The sequence below is a fragment of the Petaurus breviceps genome, unplaced genomic scaffold (assembly GCF_028583685.1).
Source record: "Petaurus breviceps papuanus isolate PSGF00001 unplaced genomic scaffold, PetGlider_PUasm1.0 80, whole genome shotgun sequence".
Taxonomy (NCBI): domain Eukaryota; kingdom Metazoa; phylum Chordata; class Mammalia; order Diprotodontia; family Petauridae; genus Petaurus; species Petaurus breviceps.
The window spans coordinates 20,814,303-20,832,389 of NW_027186540.1; the positions used below are offsets into that span (position 1 = coordinate 20,814,303).

An 18,087-nucleotide genomic window follows, 5' to 3' on the forward strand; every position below is an offset into this window, starting at 1 on the left:
AGAGAGAGAGAGAGAGAGAGAGAGAGAGAGAGAGAGAGATTTGTGTCTTGTGATACCACAATTTGGCACATACACCAAGGAAAAAGTCCCATGTGTACAAAATACATCTATCACTTTCAGTGGTAGCCCAAACTGGAAACAAAGTGGGTGCCAGTCATCTAGGGAATGGTTAAGCAAATTGTGGTCTGTAATGTGATGGCTGCATGCTAGAGGGGAAGGCTCCTTAGCTTTGGAGTCAGAGGACTTGAGTTTACATCATGCCTCTCATGGTTATTATTCATATCATATTGGACAAACCGCTCAAATCCTTGGGTCTCAGTTTCTTCACCTGTAAAATAAGGGTGATGGACTAGATGGACTCAGAGGTTCCTGCTAGCTCTAAGGCCAGGATCTTGTGATCTTATGATTATGTACTAAGAAATGAAAAACATGGAAATTCAGAGAAACGTGGGAAGAATTGAATGAATTGATACAGGGTACAATATGAAACAAACAAAAAAACAATCTACACGATGATTGCACTAATATGGTAGAAAACTAAAGCTGAAAGATATCAGAGGTAGCATAGTATAGCAAAATTATAGTGCCCTAAAAACAGAATTAAAACAAAAAATTAAGATCAGAACTCTTATCAGCTCAGAAAACAATCTTGCCTTTCAAGGACTTGATAGTGAAAAACACCCCCATGCAGAAGGGGGTTATGGCTATCAGGGAAGAATATGGGTGGCTAGATGGCACAGTGGATAGAGTGCTGGGCCTGGCATCAGGAAGACTCATCTTCCTGAGTTCAAATCTGGTCTCAGACACTTAGTAGCTAAGTAACCCTGTGTAAGTCACTTAACCTGTTTGCCTCAGTTTTTTCATCTGTAAAATGAGCTGAAGAAGGAAATGGCAAACTATTCCAGTATCTTTGTCAAGAAAATCCCAAATTGGGTCATGAAGAGTTGGACACCACTGAAAAATAGAAAAAAAGACTGATAAAAACCCCAACAACAAAAGAGTCATACATTCTCAGACATGGCCAATGTGTTTGATTTGCTTTGTTTAAGTGGCAAAGAGAAAGTTCTCTTGATGAGTTTGGTTGGAGGTGAGATAGTTGTAAACTCCTTGAGGGCAGGGAATCTATATCTCCTGCGCCTGAAACATAACAGGCACTTAACTAAATTCTGAAGGAATTAAGTTAATTTAGTGATAGTAATATAACAGAAAGAAAAAAAATAGTAAATAGGAAAAAAATGACACTGTTGCCCTATTCAAAAGCATAGTGATATCTTGTCAACACAAAACATTTAAAAATATTTTTGAGTCTTCAAAAATCATAAGAAAACCATAACCTAATATGCAACTAACCTTTCAGTCAGTAAACTGGCTTCATTCTCTTTGGTTAATTCCAATAATTTTGACAGTTGGTTGAATTCTCTTTCTTTGATTTCCAGTAGGGCTCTCTTCCCTTCTACTTCCTTTATCACCTCCTCCTTCTCTGTCAATAAACTATTAACTTTGGTTTCCGATTTCTTGAGTATTTCACTTAATTCATTTACTTGCTCTACCAAGACTGCCCTTTTCTTCTCCATTTCTCTATGAGAAAAGTTTGGAAATGGTAATTTTTTCACAGTCAAAGGAAGCCATCCTATCTTCTCACCTCCTCATACTGGACTCGCCTCTCTATGTAGTTTTGGTTGAAAACCTCAGCCCTTGAGTCAACTGTAACTGCCAGGCTTGTCCCAGAACTATTTTGGAAGCAAGGGCTTGGGTTGTTTTGACTTCTGAAAGCTCAAGAATAGTCGACAAGATGAGAAGGGGAAAAATGGGGTTTGGTGGGTATGCTTTAAATATAGTAGTTCCTGAAGCTCTTCAGAAAAAGGGTTGGGAAGAAAAAAATTCAACAGCAGGGGAATGGTCACTAAGGAGGAGAAGACCAAAGGGGACAGTGGTGAGACAAAAGGCTGTCAATGGGGAAGGATGAAAGGGTAGGAGGCCGGCATGATAATAACTCAATTCTCTGCCATAGGGACTGAGGCATCCTTGACAACTGCACTTTCTATGTAACTGAAAGTTCTTCCACTAGCATCAAAAGTACCAGGATTTACATTTACTGTACAAGAATGCCTCAAAGGACCAAGCTGCATCAGCTGATGCAGTGCATTTTTTTTAATCCCTAAGGAAAAGAAAGTATATAGGATGAAAATATTTATTTCAGAGTAAAATTAAAATAAATTTTTTCCATCAGTTGACACTCTTGGTCCTTCTAGTATTAAACAACCCCCAAATGTTTTTGATTCAGAGTTTTCCAAGTGTATTTGCTTAGTTCTGTGATTTCAATAAACAGAGATTTTGTTTTGGTTTTTGGTGGGTGATGGAATCCTAATAAAGCTGCCCCCAGCCCTAATATTCTAACTTCAATATAGGCCTGGCCCCACTAAACAGCAGGCCCACTGTACCTACCTAACCCGACCTCTCCCCCCCACTCCAGCCAATATCCTAACTTCTTTGTATATGCCTCGCTGCTCACTGGAACAACAGATCCCTGAACGCTTGGTTCCCAGAGAAACAGCAGGTGTGTCCATATGATGGGAACCTAGCTGCTGCCTCTACCTGGTCACTGCAACCCAGACTCATTCCCACAGAAACAGGTGTGTCCTTGTATTCAATCACAATCACATCATCCATCTAGCCCAAGACAGGACCACAATTCCTAACTATCTGTCTTAAACAGACAGGGCCACAATAGCTAGCCAGTTGGAGGGCAGAATGACCAGAATGTTTAACCACCAAACCATAGAAGGGACCCCTCCTCCATTACCTGATCCCTTAACAAACCCCTCCTCCATTACCTAATCACTTAACAAACTTCTCTTGCCTTTTTAATATTAATGCTATTCCTCTATTCTATGTAAATTTGTTATGTAATTGCATCTTTTCCTTATAAAAATCTATCTTGCTTTCTCTAAAGTTACTGGTTCTTATTGGAATTTAGCTGGCTTCATGAGAGGCGTCAATCTCAATAAATGCCTATACTTGGATTAGAGGTGGTCTGCTCTGAATTATTTTTTTTTCTTTTTGGAGGGGGGAAGGTCGGGCAATTGGGGTTAAGTGACTTGCCCAAGGTCACACGGCTAGTAAGTGTTAAGTGTCTGAGGCTAGATTTGAACTCAGGTCCTCCTGACTCCAGGGCTGGTGCTCTATTCACTGCGCCATCTAGCCACCCCATGACTGAATTCTTTGAGACAGATCCACCACAACACATTATGATACCACAACAGTTTTGGGGCGGGGCAGAGAACCCAACCCAACAGTTTTTAACGTCCCTGAGTTTAAACCACAACAGTGGGTATATAGATTTTTTCAATTGGACCTGTGATTTCACTGATGAGGATATTCCCACCCGATTTGCAATTTATAGGCTTAGCAAAGCACAGAATAGAGAATATTGAACGTAATTTGGTCCTCTGCTGAGGTCTCAGGCTGGAGGTGAATACGGCTAATACCTTCAGAGACTGTCAGTATGTGTAAGGCTGTTCATTTCCCCACTTCATAGTCTCTATTTGCTGTTTCCTTCTTTGTGTGGCTCCGTGATGGTTTTGGGCCGACTGTTTGCCCCTATAATGATGCCCACTAGAAGGATGTGTTCTAATTGGGATTTCTTTTCTCTTTCCCATCATAACGTCTGCTCTTTGCTTGTTCCTTTAAAATCAGTGATCTCTTTCTCACCCCTCCCATCACTGCTTCTGTCATCTTACTACTTTCTCCCCCCTTTCCTCTTCCTTCTTTCTTCTCTCAAATCCTTCATTTTCCTGCTGCTTCTCTCACTCTCTTAGGATTTCCTGCCAGAAGCAGTTTGATTCCTCTGCCCTTGAACCCAAGCTACTTGGGCATACTGACTTATTTGTTTCCACCTGCAGGCCCTGGCCCAGCTGTGTTGGGATTGGTTCTAGCCAGAGAAGAAGCATGTAAAAGTCAAGAGTCCAGGGCAGGAAACTACCCTGAGTATTGTCTTCTTGATAGGAGAGGCAGCTAGAGGCCCAGTGGATAGAGCACTGGGCCTGGAGTCAGGAAGACTCATGTTCATGGGTTCAAATCTGACCTCAGACACTTATTAGCTGTGTGACCCTGGGCAAGTCATTTAACTGTTTGCCTCAGTTTCCTCATCTACAAAATAAGCTGGAGAAGGAAACGGCAAACCACTCCACTATCTTTGTCAAGAAAACCTCAAATGGGGTCATAGAGGAAAGGATACGACTGAACAACCACCACCACCAAATCCTAATCTCTGCCATCAGTTTAACCAATGAACACCTCTAACTGACATCTGATGTACTTCTAGGTGATTCCATCTCTGTGGGTTTGCTTTTTCTACCAACCAGAGAGAGAATTTCTTCCTTTCTTCTGGTTAGCAAATAGATCAGTCACAGGGCTACTTCTTTAAGTCTCCAGATCTCCTCACTTTTTCTTTTTGCCCCACTGCAAATGCTTTGGAGACTATTTTATTTTCTATATGAATATTTCAGGCAATTGGGGGAGCTATATATCTCAGTACTGGAAAAGTGAAAATATTCTATAATTGTGGCTTGTAGTTACCTGGAATAACTGGATTCTTACTATTCTATACAACCTTCACATTTCATATGTAGATAGATAAGATATAGATAGCTAAACTTTGTATCTACAGCCATATAAGAATTGTCAAAAGAGGAGTCTTGAATTAGAAAGAATCTGTCCCCATAAAAGTTGCATATAGATATATGTATGTATGCATGCATGCATTTATTAATGTAATAATTTGCTGTACTAATAAAAATCCTTTCTTTTAATGTACTTGATATTTGGCACTCACTTAAAATAAATTCTAAAATTATGCCAACAATTTGATGGATTTTACAAAAATTTTTTTATATATCTAGATTTGCTTTCTAATTTTATAGTATACAATTATTACTGTGGAAAATTGTAAATAAAGATTTAAATCATACAGTAGTTTACGGAATATTTTTTCTATTTCTTTTCCAATTTGCAAAGGGATGTTTTGATGGCGGACCACTTCATCCTAGTAAAGAAAAAAAAATTAAACTAAGTTGTCTGAATAACATCTAATTCATACATTTCTGAGAAATAAATAATTTTGTTATTATTCCTTTGACTTAGCATCTATTATATTAACATATATAATATTTACATTTGTGCTATATTATCAACACCATCTAGGCCAATGTTTTTCATCTCTAGTTTTAGCTTAGGAGGGGCTTGCATAATACTAAATATAAAATTAATTTTAATTTACTTTAAAAACATAAGTATATGCCACATAATACTTTTAGGAAGAGGTGATATTATGGTTTTGAGGCTACTGTCAATCTATAGCTTCAGTGTAAAGAAAAAATTATAAACATGAAATTCATTCCGAACATTGAGAAATAATATGAGAATTAGATAATAAACATATTAAAATATCACTATATTTTATGAACTCAGAGATGACAAATCTCTATGCTACAAGTATAAGCAAGAAAATTATCTTTGATTATTTTCTACCAATACACTGGACTGGAACTGAAGCATCTCTATTGAATCATGTTTTCTACAATTGCCCAGAAAGAACAGATCCATGAAAACTTGAGATAATTTTAAATAGATAATAACAGTAAAATATGCTGATATATTGGTATTAGATTTGTCAAATGTAATTAACAATGACTTTCCTCTGTATATAGCCTTTAAAATGACTATGATCCAAGAGTGGAATCAAAATGGCCTTCTGTGAGCAATATCCCCATGAACTCAAGCAATGATATATTAAAAAGAGAAGCATCATTCAAATGGCTAAGAAATGAGAATTTGTAAAAGCAGGAAGGCTAATGATGGCAATTGAGGACCAGGTCAATGCCACCAGAAACTACCCGTAAGCCTGTACTTAGTGACCAATGTAGAACATGTAAGAAAAGGTACAACACATTACTACAGGCTGTAAAAATTTAGCCTCTACTAAGTACCTAGCAAGATATAATATGCTGGCTAGATTATACATTAAAAATTCATTTTATTTCATGTACTAACAGATAGCAAATCCCTCTACTACAAAATCAGACTAAAATATCTTGAACAGTTCAAACAATAAATCATATTATAACAGGACCATTATTATAGACCACTATCACTGGACTGCCTACAATCTCCTAGACATAACATCGTTCCATAAAAACTTTAAAAGTTCATTTCAAATCATCACCATACTGAAACAATCCTAATCTACAAGCCGCATGATACAAAAAGGTTTCCTCTCTAGCAGAAGAGACAAAATTATGTGGGCACACAATGAGATATAGATGATCCCTGATGTCTTATCTCCTACTCGGATTGTACCGAAGATGCTCTCTGTGGGTAAGTGTCCAACCTAATACTTTTATCCACTACAAAAAGTAGATATTGTATTCAAGTGTGTGTCTCCACTGAGCTCTGAATATAAAAGAATCAGGGTAGGATAGCAACTTGACCCAGGACCAATGTTCTCTGAATACCACTGAAAAAGGTGGGAAGAATGAAATAATATATTAATATATCTTTTTATCACCTATCTAGCCCTTTCACATTTGCTCTATTGTGAGGATTAAATGAAAACTAATTTGTTCCTCATGAAAACCCTGTGAAATAGGCATGGCATTTTACAGATGAAACTGCGACTCAGAAAGGCTGCGCAACTTGTACAAGGGAAGACAGTTGGGTGAGTTGGGATTAGAACCAGGGTATTTTCAAAATTATATTTTCTACTACATCTTGCTAGATTAGGTCCTCTCTCTCCAAAAACAAGAATTTTAGGTTTTAAACTATGGATCAACTACTAGGTATAAAGCATTATTTTGTGAATACTAGAGTATCAGCTTATACCTAATTCATGAGGTAAATATTGATGTTAAGAAGATGGGTTTTTTTCAGCATCAAATAATTTAGGATCATTGAAAGTACTGAACAGGGGCATCTAGGTGGCACAGTGAATAGAGCACCAGCCTTGGAGTCAGGAGGACCTGAGTTCAAATCTGACCTCAGACACTTGACACACTTACTGGCTGTGTGACCTTGGGCAAGTCACTTAACCCCAATTGCCTTGCCTTTCTCCCCCCCCCCCCCCCCAAAAAAAAGAAAGTACTGACCAATGTTCCAAAATTACTTAGCCCAATTTCCTCCTATTCAATTCTAGGCCCAGATCATTGCCCATCTACAACACTTGTTCAAAATAGATCACTGAGCTCCTGATGGATTCACTCTGGGCTTCCCATCCAGCTACATACAAAAACTTGTGTAATATGCTTTTAAAATATACTTTGTAGATGCTTGATTTAGTGGCTTAATTAAACTGGAGCACTTTATCAGGGAGGACTCGTGTGTGATAAGTGGTCTAAAATACCTCATCAAGAATACATATGACCAAAAAAAGACAAAGCTAGTCATGTAATGAGCATGAAGGGTAATCAAGAGAAATCCTGAATAATGACACATACCCCTGAAATTTGGAAAGAACAAGAGAAAGGCCTCTTAACATGTAGGGTCAAATGAGAGAATACACACACACATATACTCATATATGGATATATATATATATATATATATATATATACACATACACATATACTATACATATATATATATAACACTTAGCAAATCTTAATGAATTATATAAATTTATTTATCTGTTATTAATATGCTAATCATATCAGTCCTATACAGATGATCTATGTAGGACTGAATAGTATACAGGAAAATACTCTCAATTTAAGAGCCTAGAGATGTGGGTTCAAATTCCGCTTCAGAAAGTTATTAGTTATATGACCATGGACAAGTCACTTTACCACACAAGGTTTCAGTTTACTCTTTTCCATATCAGAGATGATGATACTTATACTACCTAATGAAAATTCTTTGTGAATCTTAAAATGCTATATAAATATGAGCTATTATTGTCGTCATCATTAATGGAAAGATAGAGAGACAAGAGGTACATAAGATGGGAAAGCTCTGTGTAGTTGGAATTTTCACTACAGAGAGAGGGAACAGATGCTGAGTCTTTCTGTCTACCTCCTCTAAGAGAGGAGATGGATTCATGGTATGGAATGTGGAATATTTTGGGGGGACATAGCCAATAAGAGAATTTGTTTTGCTTGACTATGCATATTTATTACAAAGAATTTGGTTTTCTCTCTCTCTCTTCCCCCCCCCCCCCAGTGAGTGGGGAACATGGGAGAGAGAGAAAATAGAATTTTTGTTAATTTTTTAAAAAATTAAACTTTATAAATAGAGGGAAAAGATCATGAAATTTAGAACTACAAAGAGAAATTTAGATCTTAGAAATAATCTACAGGGGTGGGGAACCTGTGGCCTTGAGGTCACATGTGGCCCTCTAGGTACTCAAGTGCAGCCCTTTGACAGAATCCAAAATTCACAGAATAAAGGCTGAGCGTCTTGGTTTCTCTATCTGCAAAAAGGGGTTAATACTTATACTACCTATCTTGGAGGACAGCTAGGTGGTATAGTGGGCTTGGAGTCAGGAAGATCTAAGTTCAAATTCGGTCTCAGACTTTTACTAGCTGTGTGACCCTGGGCAAATCACTTAATGCCTATTTGTCTCAGTTCCTTGTCTATAAAATAGGGACATACTGGAGAAGGAAATGGCAAACCACTCCAGTATCTTTGTCAAGAAAACCCCACAGATATAGCCCATGAAGTCAAAAGCATGGGACCTGACTGAACAACTGAACAACAGCTTGTTAGCAGTAAGGGAAGTAAATCGAAAAGTGCTATCTCAACATAAGCTCTTACTATTGCCGTTTGGATGACTGTTTTCATGTGTGCATACATTTATTTACTTTAATTGGTGTACCTTTAAGTTATCTTCTTCTTCTAATAAATCGTCTAGTTCTTTTTTGTCCTTCAGTGACAGTCTTTGCTTGTATTGCAGATCTTCCTTTAAGTTTTTTATTTCTAGTTTCTTTTGAATTATTTCTTTACGTAAGTCTTCACTGCTTTCTCTCAATATTTTCATCCTCTTCTCCATTTCCTTTAAAATTCACATAAAAATAAGATCCTGTTCTTGAATATGGAAAAAAATCACTGTAGCATTTTTAAAACTACTGATTTTTTTCTAAAAATACTTGTAAAGTGATTTTGGTTCAAAGATCATGGCAATTTTTAAAAATTTCACATGTGTTAACAGGGGAATGAAAATTACAAGGCATGCGCTCACAGGGGGATGCCAGATTAAGATTTCTTTTGTTACTGTTAAAATGACCAGCATTGCTATCTTCTAATATTAGATATGTTTTCCTTTTTTCAGATAGACTTTGATTTCAAGTTAAGCGTCTAAAATTGTGAAAGACAATTTTCATGGTTTTATAATCTGAAGATATAATTTACAGATATTTTGCTCAATAAACTGCCCATAATGCAAATAATTGACCAGAGTCTCCAGATGACTCTCATCCTGTTCTCACCTCTTACAGGTGCAATTGCTCTTTGTTCCAATAATACAGAATATCTGCTGAGTGGTTGACTAGGGAGGTATCTTTCATTAAACAAGTGTACAAGTATCTCCTCTCTTTTTTTGATGTAAAGCTTTTTGATGCCCGGGATTACCAATCATTTCAACTACTACCTTTGCTTGCCACCACAGGGAAACAAGGGTATCACAGTGTTCCAGACATTCTAGGTGATAATTCAGAATGCATTTTATCCTAGAAACAATTTTATACTAAATGATAGCTAGGTTTCATTGCAATAGACTTGTACTATTATCACTATGTTACATTATAATACTTTTACTATACTTCAGGTACATTATGTAACTTAGCTACCATTTTTAGAATTGTTTTGGTTGGAAGATGTATTTCAAAAGACAACTAAGTAACACTTTGTTATTAGTTGCCAATTACATATTCAAGTGAATGATTTCCATGCTATACCTATTATTCCCCACGTTTCCTTTAATAAGCTTGAGCTCCTCAAAAAATCACAATATATTAGTATGATTCAACAGCAACAATTATTTTGAGTGCCGACGACAGGATTGTTTTTGCAGTACACAAAGTGGACACTATCCAACAGAATCCATTTTGGGGAAGATCAAGGTCTCTAGGGGGTCCTACATACTACTTTATGATTCTACTTGATTTCAGATCTTTTTTGAAAGCACACATTTGGTAATCCATATGCATGTTTACTCAATAAGTCACAGATTTTATCTTGAACACTTCTGAGTGAAATCCTTTGGACTTTTCCAGGTTCTCTATTATATATCACAATTTTTATAATCAGGTTTATTTGCACCCAGATGTAAAACTATATAATCTATAATAATATGTCTAAATATAATATAATATAAAACTATATAATCAGTAAACTACATAATCTCACTTACTCCAGGTTTAGGTATCTTCTCATATTCCTTTTGTATAAGCATTTTTTCTTCTTTTAAGCTGTAAAAACATCAATAAAATTTAGCAGTGCAAATGAATAAGAGATTTCAAAAACAATATTTTATTGGGGAGTACCTTTCACAGTTTGAGTCCTATTATATGTTATTTATTTAGAATTGTCTATATTCTGATGGAGTTCATACTATTGCATACAGTCCCTTCAGAAAAGATAACCAATCTAGTAAAAATCTTTAGCCCAGGTGCTGGAGAGAAGGTTCTTGAAAATCTTAGGAGGGATGCGCTTCACTTCTTTACATAGGAATTGATTAAATGCTTCCTCCATGCTCTCTTGTACCATGTTGCCATGCGGTGCCATTTTGCATGGGTGTCATATCTGAAACAGAACCCCATTTGGGAATATGGTCCAGGCAGATCAGGAAATGCTGTAAGACTCTGAAAACATTTAATATAAGGAAAGAACATGGGAGTGAGGAGACCTGGGCTTTCATCCTGCTTCTGCAACATATATTCCTATATATGTAACAGAAGGTATTGGGACTAAGTCATCCCTAAGCCTCTTCACAACTCAGGCATATTCTATTTAAATTTTGTTCCTTTTGGATGACACTGTATATCTTGCCACACTTATTCCACCCTATTGATTCCACACTGTTTCTTTTCTCTGTAAAGTTAAAAAACAAAATTAAAAAAAATACAAATTGCAACCAGAATTCATAACATGTTTTGAGCTTCAACACAATCTGTGTATTGGCCAAGTCAGGATGGTGATCAGTCAGTTGAGTTTAGCACAATCAGATGTCAACAGATTTCCTTCTCTCTCATACACTGTCTAAAGCAAAACAAGCTCATCAAAATTATATTTTTCTGATACTATATGACCACAACTTAAGGAATACAATTATCATTGAAGAATCAAAATTGCGAATGACCCAATTCAATGGAAGTGGGCCAAAAGAGTCTGTGGCATATTATGATTTATGACTTACATTCAAGAAATGGAATAAAAGGCATCATTCAAGAGATGTGTGACAGGAAAAGGAGGCATATAACTCATGTCACCATAACAAAATATGGTAAATAGGCTTCCCATATGTTGCACTGGTACCCAAAGGACCATGAGTAGAGCTACTGGTATATATGTTGAGTGGACTTTCTATGGTGCTGTTATGGGAGGACATAGACAAGAGTCCCGCAGAATTAGAAGGTGTGGTTGGGTTGTGATCTGTACCATTTGCTGGAATCATAGATCTAATGATATACCTAGGGTTTACAATGCAAAGTAATCTTGGTAGGTAACGTCAATACTACTATGTTCATTTTGTGTAGGAGAAAACAGAGGCTAAAGAAAGATTATGTGATTTACCCATGATAACACAACTATAAAGTTTTGGATCTGGTTCTCAAAAACCTCTCCCAAGTACAGTGCTAGTTCCATAAAAATTACATGGAAAAAGTACTGAAAGCAGAGGCTGGAAGGGGTAGGAGAACAGCAACTCTCTCTTCAACTTAGGCAAAAGCTTAATTAGCTCAGAAAAGGCAGGAGGGTTCAGAGGAGGCAAACCCTCTGGGTGACTGAGAAATGTGGTGGCATAATCCAGCAAAACTTCCGGTTTGGAGGGCTATTAACTTTCTCTGATAGTCTTTGCCCTAATTGTGTCCCACCTTCTCCTGCCTTGAAACTCCCTTCCCCTTTTCTTTCCTGAAATTCCCATGAAAGCTAGTTGATTGGCCCCTCCCCAAGAGGGGAGATGATGGGGAAACCACCCTTCCCTAAAATACCTGATCTTATTTAGGTTCTCTGACCTGTTGTGATGCATGGCATAAAAACAGCTTGGTTGGGGGCAACTAGGTGGCACAATGAATAGAGAACCGGCTCTGGAGTTCAAATCCAGCCTCAGACACTTAACACAAAAACTAGCCTAGTGACCTTGGGCAAGTCACTAAACCCCAGTTGCCCTACCTTTCCCCTCCAAAAAGCAAAAAAACAAAACAAAACAAAACCCAAAAGCCCCAAACAAAACAACTTGGTGTAATAGTACTCTGAGTCTAAGGAGCAGACTTTGCCACCTCCAACCTATATTCCCTCCTGCTCTAGCCTCACCCCAAATTTTACTGGACTCTTGTTCTATCAGTGACTGCAACTGGATTCTCTGAACATTGCCCTCTCTAGATCCTGGGACTAAGCTCATCCCCATTTCCTCATGACTTTGAGGGTTTCCAAATAAAAGACCTACTGATTTCAACCTTGATAGCATTTAATTTGACTCCAAAGCCTTCTTTAAGGCCCAAGATATGTTTTGCTTGTTCATTTCTCAACACACACACACACAAAAATAGAAAACACACAAAAAAATAGAAAAATGGAATAAAAAAATTTGTGTGAAAAATGTTTTCCCTGTAATTTAAATGTTTAAGGGATATTTGAAATGAAACTGGAAATAAACCATGAAAGGTTTACCACAATTTTAGCATAAGAAGAGGCTGCCAAGATTCTAGTGAAAGCATGCAAATATGTAAATTAGGATGGAATCACAAAATAAAACTCTAGGCAGGATCTTCAGTTTTCTGAGAAAAAAAGTGTTTCAGGCACACCAGTTAAGTGTTTGATTGGGCAGAACCCCAGGACCTCAGACTCATTACTGTCTTTTTTTTTTTGGTGGGGGAAAACGGGTCTTGTGGAATGGGACCTATTCTCTCTTTTTAAAATCTCAGTGAGTGCATAGATACTCTCCTAATATGCAGCAATTGCATTGCCTATCTCCAGCTGTTATTTCCTAGGGATGGGGGCACAAATCTTTGGCAGACTAAAGAAATCCTAAAGATGGGAGAGACTCCAAAGGTCATCTAGTCTGACCTCTTCATTTTATAGGTGAGGAAGCTAAGGACAAGAGAGGTGTAAATCCAGGGAACTTGAGAATACCTAGATGACTTCAAATTTTATTCCCACTCCATAATATGATTGAATTATTATAATCTGAACCACATGGAAACTCAGTGGGTATAACTTTGCTATCTATAGTTCTGTTCCTGAATTACATGACTGAATTTACACATATGTAGCTAATAGAAATCAATGTTAAGGCTGATATAATTTTAAAAGCACTGAGGGAACAATTTTCAAAATATTTTGAAAGAATGGAAGATACCAAATGATTCGGGAAAAAAAAACCCATGGGTGTTATTCCCCTAAATCAAAAGGACATTAGCAACTAAAGGCCCCAATGCCACATTTCTCATCTCTATGAAGTCTTTCTGAGAAAACTCTACATATATGTTGAAGGTAGCCTTAATATATAAAAAAATATATTTATATACAATATATATATAAATATATTAAAATATGATAATATAAAAATAAATATATTAAATATAATATAAAATATATTAAAAGGTAGCCTTAATATATTAAAATATTAAAAATCCTTTGCACTTTTACAAAGGATTTTATACGGTAGGTTATTCCTTCACATCACATGGTTGACCAAAACAGACCTAATAATACAAGATCTTGTTGTATTTTATGATTTTATATTTTTAAAAATACATTTGACTTGAGCAAAATGCAATGAGATATTTACAAACTGGAAGAAGGAAATGGCAAACCACTCCAATATCTTTGCCAAGAAAACCACATGGACAGTATTAAAATGATAAAAGATATGACACTGGAAGATAAGCCCCTCCTGTCAGAAGGTGTCCAAAACATTACTGGGGAAGAGTGGAGGACAATTACCAGTACTCCGGAAAGAGTGAAGTGGCTGGGCCAAAGCAGAAAAGAAGCTCAGCTGTGGATGTATCTGGTGACAAAAGGAAAATCCGATGCTGTAAAGATCAATATTGCATAGAAGCCTGGAATATATGATCTGCAAATCAAGGGAAGCTGGATGTGGTTAAAGAGATGGAAAGATTAAACATCAGCATCTTGCATGTCAGTGAACTTAAATGGTGAGAAAGGGTGAATTTAATTCAGATGACTATTACATATACCACCGTGGGCAAGATCCCTAAGAAGAAATAGAGTAGCCCTCATAGTCAGTAAAAAGAAGAGAAAAGCAGGACTGGGGTATAATCTCAAAAAATGACAGAATAATCTCTGAATCTAAGGTAAACCATCCAACATCACAGTAATACAAGTCTATATTCCAACCACTAATGCCAAAGAGGCCAGTGTTGTTCAATTCTACGAAGATCTACATCATATTCTAGAAATAACATCAACAAAAGATGTCTCCTTCATTATAGGGGACTGGAATGCTAAAGTAGGAAATCAAAAGATAATTAGAATAATGAGCGTCTGGCCCTGGAGTGCAAAATGAAGCAGGGCAGAGACTAGTAGAGTTTTATCAAGATGATTGTTAGTCATTGTTAACAACAAAAGGTGATTCTACACATGGACATCACCAGATGGTCAATATCAAAATCTAATTATATACTTTGCAGCCAAAGGTGGAAAAGCTCTATACCGTCAGTAAAAACAAGATGTGGAGCTGATTGTGGTTCAGATCCTAACTAAAATTTTAGACTTAAATTGAAGAAAGTAGGGAAAATCATCAGACTGCAGACCTAAATAATATCCCATATGACTACGCAGTGGAGGTGATGAATAGATTTAAGGAGTTATTAGATCTGATAGATAGAGTGCTTGAAGAACAATGGACAGAGGTTGGCAATATTATACAAGAAAGAAAAAGAAGGGCAAGAAAGTAAAATGGCTGTCTGATGAGGCCTTACAAATAGCTAAGGAAAGAAGAAAAACAAAAAGTAAAGGAGAAATGGAAAGAAATACCCAACTGAATGCAAAATCCCAGAGAATAGCAAGGAAGAGAGGAAGGTTTTCTTAAACAAGGAATGCAAAGAAATGAAGAAAATAATAGAATAGCAAAGACATGAGATCTCTTTAAGAAAATTAGAGATACCAAGAGAACGTTTCATGCAAAAATAGGCATGATAAAAGAGAAAAATAGTAGAGACTTGACAGAACTAGAGAAGTTGAAGAAGAGGTAGCAATTTTAAATTCAAAGTATGTATATTGTATCAAAATTTAGCCATAGAAAAGTATCTAAAATCTTACTCATTGCTTGACTAGAAAGCTTTATTGGCATTAAATTTTAAATTATAGATGTATAATATGAGTGTCACTTAGAGAAGGGCATTTACTATACACAAAAATATAAGCTTGTCAAAAGTTGTGCTACACAATCAATGTTCCTATGATTGGGCATAAAACTATAAAATTGCAGCAGAACTATTAAAGTAATAAAATCCTTGAAAAATTACTGAGGGAAAACACAAATAAGTAATGCAAACTTAAAAAGATCAAGCTTGGCCCCAAAGAAGATATATGAGAAGATACCTTTCCCCAAACTTCTTTGCAGAAGTGCCAATATACATATATGTTGGCAGATTGTTTCTGTGTATCGATCACTGATTATTTTGTACATTGATTTTTTTTCCTCTTCTTCCTCTCTCTTTTTTAACTTTCTTATAAGAGATGGCTCTTTGAGATGGCGAAAAGGGAATGATACAGGGGATAGTTGGGCAATATAATAAAATATATCATTAAAATTCCTTCCTTTCTTCCTTTTTCAAAGTGTCTCCCATGTCTCCCATTCCTGTTAAGGTTGTACAAGATTACTTGATTGTAATAATAATAGACATTTATATAATGCTCTACATTTTACAAACACATATTCATATATAATTTGATCTCACGACAGCCTAGAGGTTGGTACTGAATGGCCTATTATAGCCATACAGAGGAAGAAGCTGAGCATCAAAGAGGTTTAGTGCCTTTCCCAGATAAGTGACAGAGATAGAATTTTAACAGCTATTGCTGACTTGAAGCCCAGCTTAGCTCCTACACCATGATGCCAGCTGAAACAAGTAGAGAAAAATACCAAGACGATGTTCATTTTCATGTAAAAAAGCACTGAGGGGATAGAAAGTAAGAGAATTATTTCTGTGGGCTTTGGGGAAGGAAGATTTCAGATTTTAAAAATATGGGCCATGAGCAAACCCAAACGCTTCATTTATTTTGTTGGCCACGCTTCCTTTATAACAAAAATGAAAAAAAAAAAAAACAGCCCACTGCCAAATGACTTATTTATCCCCAGGGAACATGGGTCATGACTTGTTTATATTTCCTCCAGAGTCTAGCACAGTTCATTGCACATAGGTGGTGAATAATGAATATGTCAAGGGTTCATAGATTTAGACTGTAGTGGGATCTCAGGGGTTACATTCAACCCACTCATTTTACAAATGAGGAAAGTGCCTAAGGTCATGTAGCTGATAAGGGTCTGGAGCAGAATTTGAATCCAACTTTTCCTTACTCCAGGTTCAGTGCTCTAGCCTCTACATCATCATGCCTTTCATTTCATTTGTTGACTGAATGGACAAATAAATTAAAATGCTGAGAAATCCTATTGATTTTCAAAACCTAAGTGTATGGGTAAAGATGGAAGGGAAAAAAAAATGAAGTTTGTATCCTTATCACTCTCCTCCTCTTTATTCTACCATGTCAGTACAGAAAATTCAAGTGAATCAGTTTTGGTAACACCCAAAGTTCATCACTTAGTACATAAATCTATTCTAGCATTTTGAATAAAATGGAACCTGTGCCCAGCAACTTAATAAGGACTAATAAAGAGCTCAATAAAAAAATAGTTTGGAGTCACCCCTTCTAGTCATGTAATTTTATACAATTATAAAGAAGGAAAAGTTTTTATACAGCATAGCACCTACTGTGTGCTAGGCAATGTGGTAAGTGGTTTGTTTGTTTTTACAAATGTTATCTCATTTCATCTTCACAACAACTCTGTACAGTAAGAGATATTATCCTTATTTTATAGTTGAGGAAAAACACAAGCTAAGTGATTTCCCTAGGGTCACACAGTCGGGAAGTGTCTGAGGTCGAATTTAAACTCACGTCTTTCTGAATCCATACCTAGCACTCTATTTACTGAGGCACCAGTTGCATCTATAAAGAAATATAAATGCCATACCCAAGTAACTGTACAACTGGAAAAGGTTTTGACTATGCTACATGTATTAGCATCAGAGTTTGCTTTTCTTAAAAGTATTTGTACTCCAGAGAAGAGTAATATCAAACATTTTCCTAAAGGCTTATAAGCATTACACACTTTTATTCTGATTTCTTTTAATATATTATTTTTTCTCATACTTTTGTTAATAACAACAAAATATTGAAATGAATAAATTCTGAGACATTACAACAACTGTTTACAAAGATGGATAAGAGTTTTTATTGTTCCCTAGTCATCTGTTTGACTGGATGTCGCTGAGCAGAAGGTAATACTTATATAACAGAGATAGAGCATAAACAGAGAGAAAAGCCAGTGCTTTTCCCTCCCTCAGAGCCAGTCACAGCTGCAAACTGACATAAAAATGAGAGAGGAAAAAATATGAAGGTTTAGGGAGCAGAGACTTCAGATTAAGGCAAGTGGTTTATTTCAGTTGTCAATGAATATATCACATAAAAGAAATCATTGATAGCCTATTTGCACTGTTACTGGCATATCAGAAATAAGATGTCAGTATCTGAGATTGTTTTAAATGTGCTTAACTTGCACTTTCTAAACCAAAAAGATGAATACTAAATGGGTGGGACTCACTGGCTTCCTGCTTGTTTTCTTCAATAACCTTGTTT

At 36.4% G+C, this 18,087-nt stretch overlaps 1 protein-coding gene across 1 annotated transcript in view; it reads right to left on the reverse strand.

The window, feature by feature from the left end:
• LOC138176042 (coiled-coil domain-containing protein 146-like) overlaps positions 1-18,087 on the reverse strand; it is a 245,551-nt gene that overhangs the window by 57,549 nt on the left and 169,915 nt on the right. Inside the window, exons 5-8 of the mRNA XM_069106784.1 lie at positions 10,400-10,457; positions 8,867-9,043; positions 4,971-5,044; positions 1,351-1,578 (exon numbers count right to left, since the gene is read on the reverse strand). Of these exons, the coding sequence (XP_068962885.1) occupies positions 1,351-1,578; positions 4,971-5,044; positions 8,867-9,043; positions 10,400-10,457 (537 nt within the window). The remainder of the gene's footprint in view (positions 1-1,350; positions 1,579-4,970; positions 5,045-8,866; positions 9,044-10,399; positions 10,458-18,087) is intronic.